This window comes from Nannospalax galili, unplaced genomic scaffold, assembly GCF_000622305.1.
Source record: "Nannospalax galili isolate Female #2095 unplaced genomic scaffold, S.galili_v1.0 scaffold113, whole genome shotgun sequence".
Taxonomy (NCBI): domain Eukaryota; kingdom Metazoa; phylum Chordata; class Mammalia; order Rodentia; family Spalacidae; genus Nannospalax; species Nannospalax galili.
The window spans coordinates 1,447,991-1,455,317 of NW_008335444.1; the positions used below are offsets into that span (position 1 = coordinate 1,447,991).

The 7,327-nt window shown below is 37.3% G+C and overlaps 1 protein-coding gene across 1 annotated transcript in view; it reads left to right on the plus strand.

Moving 5' to 3' along the window:
• Positions 1-935, plus strand: part of Ptprc (protein tyrosine phosphatase receptor type C) — a 131,842-nt gene extending 130,907 nt beyond the window's left edge. Inside the window, exon 30 of the mRNA XM_008830396.3 lies at positions 534-935. Coding sequence (XP_008828618.1) covers positions 534-809 — 276 coding nt within the window. The 3' untranslated portion in view covers positions 810-935. The remainder of the gene's footprint in view (positions 1-533) is intronic.
• The last annotated feature ends 6,392 nt before the right edge of the window (positions 936-7,327 follow it).

Sequence of the window (7,327 nt, forward strand, 5' to 3'; positions counted from 1 at the left end):
GACACACACACACATACACACAAAGCTTTCGTTTACATGTGTAGCACTTGCACATGCAGATTTTAAAAATATGTTGAGTGGCTGATATATACATTTGCCAGCAAGAGACTCAAAGCCAGATAGTATTAAATTAAATAACACAGTAATCAGAGTGAAAGAGGGGATAAGAAGGGAATGGGGGTGGGGGCACTTCAGTTTCATCCCTGTGGACCGGCTGAAGCTTGAATGAGGAGATTCCTGTTTTCTTTCTTAAATAATGTGGAGACATTAGCCAGAAGCATAGGCACAAAAATGATATCTGGACTGAGGCCTGGGCTCAGACATCATGTTACACATATCACCTGTTTGGTGCTGTTACGAGGTCCCCTGCTTCTGATCCTGGAGCATTGTAAGTTAGTTTGAATGTTCGTTATGAGAATGTGCCAGAGAGCTTTCCTGTCATCTAGACTCCCACAAGTAAATGACTCATTTTTGCAGTTTTCCTCTGCCATGAGAACTCTCTCCATTCAATTCCTCCTGCTTTCCCTCACCAGGAGCAATACCAGTTTCTTTACGACATCATTGCCAGCACCTACCCTGCCCAGAATGGTCAGGTCAAGAAAAGCAACCTCCAAGAAGACAAAATTGAATTCCATAATGAAGTGGACAAAGTAAAACAGGACGCTAACTGTGTCGGCCCAGCTGGTGCTTTGGAAAAGATCCAGGAAGGCAGCAGAGAGGAAGGAGCCCCTGAACCCCCAAGAGGCATCGAAGGGCCAGAACATTCTGCCAATGGTCCTGCAAGTCCAGCTTTAACTCAGAGTTCATAGGAAAAGGCTTAAATGGGACAACTCAAAACCTCATTATAGTTTCTATTTTTCTAGAACTAGTGGAAGGAAATGGCTGTGCAGTGGTTAGGAAATCGATATCCACCTTTGTGGGGATATTTTACCACTGTGGAAAAATATTTAAGTTACCTTGCACACACCCCCGCCATCACCACCTCCCCCACCACATATACAACAGTGTGAGAGAGAGAGAGAGAGAGAGAGAGAGAGAGAGTCTATGTGCATGTGTGCATATTTGACCACCAAACGGGGGTTAGGAAGACAAAGTGCTTTCAAGTGAATTTAAATGCTCTTGAGAAACAATGATTTTTTTTTCTGAAGAAACTATACATTTTATATTTGAACTGTTAATGTAGCTTGAAGAATCTATTTTTAAAACAAATTGTGTGTGGACTCAGTGTAAGAATAGCAACGTGCACATTTCTAGATGACCTCAAGGTGTCCTCCTTGTTCTACTCATGAACTCGTAGTTTACTTCCTTCATTCCTGAAGATACATCAAAGTACATGGAAGGAGTCTGAATGTGTCCAGCTGGTATAAGGAGGTGGACTAAGTGGACATGTGGGTGTTTATGCTCCATTTGCTATCGTTTAGTCTCTGTCTTTTAAAGCATATTTAATCTAACTTTAAAACCCTAAATGAGCGTATTTTGGTATTCTCATGGGAATTACAGCTTTGTAACATGGATTGTTTTCTGTACAATAATTGAAAATTACTACTTGATCCTCTTGATCAGATGTTCATGTGTTGTAACTGAACCTAGACAATTGTCTTTAAACAAATGTAGTATATGTTAAAACCCAGAGGATGAAAACAGGAGCTTGAAAATATTTTTGTGCCAAATATTTGCATATGAGACCCAATACATTTATTTTATGTAATTCTATATTCATACGAAGAATATAAAATTGAATATGCCTGGTGTCTTTAAGGCCATCTTTGGCTTTCATTAAAGTGCATTTATTTTGAATTCCATAAATGTGTAGGTTATTCTTATTGATAGCCATGATAAAATTCAATTATGTCCTTCCTTGTTCATATCAAATATGTTGAATTTTCATATGTGAAGTACGTATGTACCTACTAAACTATGTTTAATGCAATCAAAACCAATTTCAGAATGCTTTCAAAAATCCCAATTCTTAAAAATTGAAACTTGCTATCTGACAATTATGTTGGATATAAGATTTAAATTAACCCCAATATTTATTTCCCTAGATATAACAGAAGCAGCTCCTTTGATGAACTCTGGGCCAACCGATCAAATTCGGTTTGCACTGCCTCTAGTGTGGTTAGTTTTCATGTCATCTCTTCTCTTACTTATTTTTAATGGCTTAACTATACAACTTTTTGTTGTCTATACAGCTCATTTTATTTTGTGCTCTTCTGAGCCTTTTATCACTGCATCACACAAAAATAGCAATTAATCCTTATGTAATGGCATAGTCCTTTGCTCATGTTTAACAGTGGCAAAGAAGCAAATGAAATCATTCTTATTTGAATTAAGGTTGGTTTCCACTTTTTACTTACTAGTGAGAAAAAGTAAATTAAGAATGATGGGCATCTGAAGGCAGTGAAGCTTGATTTTATTTCTCTCAGTAGTCATTCAAACTTTTGCACCTTAGTTCTTCCTAATGGAACATGATCAGTTGCTCCAACTATACAATGTGGTCAAATTTTGCAATTTTGATACTGCAGTACATTCAGGAATATGGGGGGACTGCTGTCTGTTTTCACCTGTGAGCTGCTCCCAAATACAAAAAGCATAACTTCTATATTTAAGGTTTTCTCTATTATAACATAGCTCTAAGAACATTTCTTTAACAATGTATTTGCAACCGCATGAAAAGCCATATTTTAACTTTATGAAAGCAGTTTATGAAAGTTGATGTATACATTTTTTGCTCAGGTTTCTTATAATTAAGAAACCTAATGGTTTTCCACCAACCATACTGAGGGCTCATAAAAATGTAAAACTTTTCAATTTTCACAATATTTTTAATCGTGAAAATTATTTCAAAATATCTACAAGTAACTTCTTCCAAATGTGGATGCTGTGTTTGAAATATGTATCTCCCACTGTGACTGTTCGCTCAAATATGCAAAATAAATGTTTAGAAAATAGAGCCATGATATTAATCTAAGAAGCTTTAGCCATGGATTATATTCATAAAGAAAATGTCACAAGATGAAGCTTAACTTCTTGATTATTAATCCCATGACTTAGAAAAATTAAGCAAAAAGTTCCAACTTAATAAATGCCTGGTCCATTTTAGTTTGGCATTCTATTATGCTTTTGCTGGGCAGTGAGAAACTGCTTTTTCTTACTGTTTATTTCTAATATCAGAATTCACTGAAAATAAATATTTAGTAACCTTAAAATTCAGCACTCTATAATTTTCTAAATAAGTGACACATAAAAAAGATGCAGAAAAGAGCTATGCACATGAGAAACTATAGAACATCTTTAGCCAAAATGTCTTTGCAATGACACATTTTAAAATGCAAGCTTCTGAATGTGAGGAAATAACTGTGTAGGTAACATCGTTGTTCACAAGCATGAGGACTTGAGTTCATATCCCCAGCACTTACATACAGAGAATGTACCCATAAGTGTGGCAGCATGCACTTATAACCCCAGTGCTTGGGGCTAGAGACAAATGGATCCTGGGGACAGCTGGCCAGCCAGTGTAGCCAAATGGCAAGCTCTGGGTTTAGTGAGTGACTGACTCAAAACAGTAAAGCAAAGAAGACATGGAAGAAGAGATTCCAGACATCAGCCTCTGGCTTCCACATGATCTCCCACAAGTGAGTGCAATCTTACACACAGAGACAGACAGACAGACAGACAGACAGACAGACAGACACACACACACACACACACACACACCCCACATACACACACAAGAAAAATATTCAAGCTATGAATTGTAATATTTGCTTCATGAAATTTTTGTATGTCTTTTTTTCTTCCCCTTAAAATGTTGAAGAGTTTATTGTGTTTTACAACTAACTAGCATAGATCCTAATTCTATTATTTATCAGCTTTGTTAAGAAATACCATCATAGTATGGTAGTGGATGTAAATCGATGAGTGGTAATTGTTCCTGGCTCATTGTAAAAGGCTCGACTATGAAGACCTTGAAATACACAACTTCAAAGAATATAAGCATTTGTTACAACCACTAGGAAAGGTTGTGCCTTTCAATCTGTTATAGAGAATTTATGCCTGGACTGGCCTGAAGTTTCTTCAAAGAGAAGTATTCAAAATGAGGATATTTAATTCCCTGTTTTAAATGAAGAGATTCATCCTGCTAAAGATCATCTCTTTCTTATTTTTTATTCATTCACCCCATTCATGTTTTCATTAACTTTTATTCCCCCCTTGGATCAAAAGTGATTTAAGTTTTGATTATTATTTGTAAGACAAGAGTTTCTAATCAGGGAAAATAACTTTCTGAATTTTCTAATCATGTACATATATGGTTATATGTGCATTTATACATATACACATATATATGTATACATATACATACATACTCTTGCTGGCACCTGCTCTTATTTCTTCCGAGAATCAGTACTTTGATAATTAGTAGAAGGAAAGTTTCCATTTATTTTCTATCTTTATTTCGTGATCAGAAGAAAACTGTAACATGGGCCCTCCACAGTGCTGCACGTTAGCTTAGAACTCAGTCACACCACTGGAGTTGTCATGCAAAAATAAACACATTCAAACACTCATAGGAAAGAATCGTTCTCATAATGCATGCAAACAAAGATTGCTTCATCCCTAAACAGAGTGCCAGGGAATAAAGCACTACAGTAAATCACAAATGTCCCTGCTCCATTGTCCCATCATTTGGGCAGAAGAACAGATTTTTACTGTTTGAATCGCTTTTTGGTATGTTTGTCAGAGAGTCATCAATCAGTGTTTAAAACTAGTGAACAAAGGCACCATAAAATATCAGTCACATTTATGCAAAGTTTGTCTCGTCCACTGTATATAGAGTGGCACAGGAACTATTCAAGGCCTGCATAGCGTCAAACTTCTAAGGACAGGGAACCTAAACAGTCTTTTAGAGTAAAATAACACATGTAGGTCAGTGAGATGGTTTAGTGGGTAAAGGCACTTGCCACCAAGCCTGAGGACTTGAGTTCAATCCCCATAATGTGGTGGGAGGAACCAGCTGCTGCAAACTATCCTCTGACATCCACAAGCTTACCTGACATACCTGCATGCTCCCATCCACACACAACCCCACCCCCTCATTCCCACTAGCTAAATAAAAAAAGCTCATGTGCTTCTCACCAGATAAAAGTGATTTCATGGTTCAGTATTATTAGAAGTGAGGTATCTGATAAAGATATTTAATTTTCTAGAAAAGGGGAACTTATTGGATTGCATGCATGCATTTTACATAGGAAGCAAATCAGATCCAAATAACTGATACATATATCAAAAAATAGGAACATTGTCTTAGTTTTTTTTTTTTTTTTTAGGTTCTAGAAAGCATAGTGGCACATATCTGTAATCGCAGCATTTTGGAAGCTGAAGCAGGAGAATCTTAGTTCCAGCACAGCCTGTGTTACACAGGTAGATGCAAAATATTGGATTAAATGACTTGGTGACCAAGGCCTGTCCCTGTCACAGGGCCTGTCCCTGGCTAATAAGAGCTGAGTGCCAGGCCTCCTCAAAACGTTCTTACGTCTACCACCTGCTGAAGACTTGAATGCAGGGCTAATTCAGATGCGTCATTAATTCACTTTAAAATAGCCTTTGCGAATAACAATTCAGGGGTTTGTTATATACTATGAGCTATGAAATTGTTTTACAAGGGAATTTCCACTTATATTTAATGACGTGTTTCTGTTGCAATCTCTACTTACAGGCAGTTATAGAAAATTGAATATGCAAAAGATTTAAAACGAAAAATTTTAATATTTTTCTCATCATTAGCAGAAAGGAAAAAGCTGAGCTTTCTCAAATGCCATCCAGTATCTGCTCTGAGTAAATCTGAGCTGACTTTGCCAATGAATCTCTCAGAGCTTCCCACACATTGTGGCTGTTCCTCTTAGACCCCAGAAAAGGGTAGTGAGCTATTTCAGGTTGACATGTCCTTTGAGTTACACTATTTCAACACTACAGGGTTATTTTTTTCCCCTGGATGTGTTTCAATATAGCGACTAAACCTTGAAAATCCCTTGGGTCGTTGTCTCACATGCTGAGCTTTGATTTCCATCCCCTTTCTCTCTCATCGTGGCTAATAATCCAAATGATAAACTTGTCCACATTGAAGGACCCAAGTGTACTTAAGAAGTGAGTCTTACTTTCACAAGCAGGATACAATTCTTGTTCACTAGCTGGGTCCTGTGAATTCAATAGGAAAGCCCCAACAATGCTGTAAGTGCAGTAAGTCATGGCTTACACTTTTCAGTGTGCAGTCTTCTTCTAAAGGTGGTCTACTATTTCTCCTCTGAATTCACAGTCAGTTAAGTCTTATAAAATGACTTCTTTAATTTTATTTTTTGAGACAGTATCTCCCTGTAGCCCCAGCTATCCTGGAACTGGCTAGGGAGACCAAGCTGCTGGCCTCGATCTCAGGACCTCACAGAAATCCTCCTGCCGCTGCCTCCCAAGAGCCTGAGAACAATGCATGTGTCACCAAGGATGCCTGTGAAATGACTCTGAGACAAAATATAAAATGACTTCTTAAATGAAGCAAATTATTTTTGTAAATAAAATGTACTTTTGAGATTTTTCTCTGTTTCAGTCATGGATATCAATTTTCTCTTTGATGAGACTCTGGAAAATAAATTCTATTTGTTCTTGCAAGAGGTAGCAAAACAGGGGCTGAAGAGAAGGCTCAGTGGTTAAGAGCACTGGCTGCTCCTGCGGAGGACTCGGGTTGGACTCCCAGCACCCACACAGTGGCTAACAAGTATCCACAACACCAGTTCAGGCAATCCCACACCTTTTCTGACTTTTGAGGGCATTACATGACACAGATGCACGTACATACGTGCATACACTACACTCATACATATATAAAAAAGAAATATATCTTTAAAAAGAGGTAGCAAAATATTTGCCCACAATTTAAATGCATGAAATTTCAAAAGGTCAAAATCAGCCAAATAAATTATAATAAAAATTATACCAATTTAGATAATTTAGTTACAAAAACTCAATAAATCTTCCTTCACAGATTAATGAATTTTTTGTGTATGAGTATTTTGCCTGCATGTATGTAAGTTTACTTGTGTCATATAATGCCAACAGAGTCCATAAAAGAGTGTCAGATCCCCATAACTGAAGTTATGTATGGCTGTTACTCACCATGTGGGTTGCTAAGAACTAAGCCTGGGTACTCTACAAGAACAGCCAGTGCTCTTGTCTAATGAGCCATCTCTCCAGCTCCTGTCTACAGGTTTTTATAGTGTATTTTAATTTAATGTCCTGTAGTCATTTGAAGAACATGAATTTCACAAGTAAAATGCCT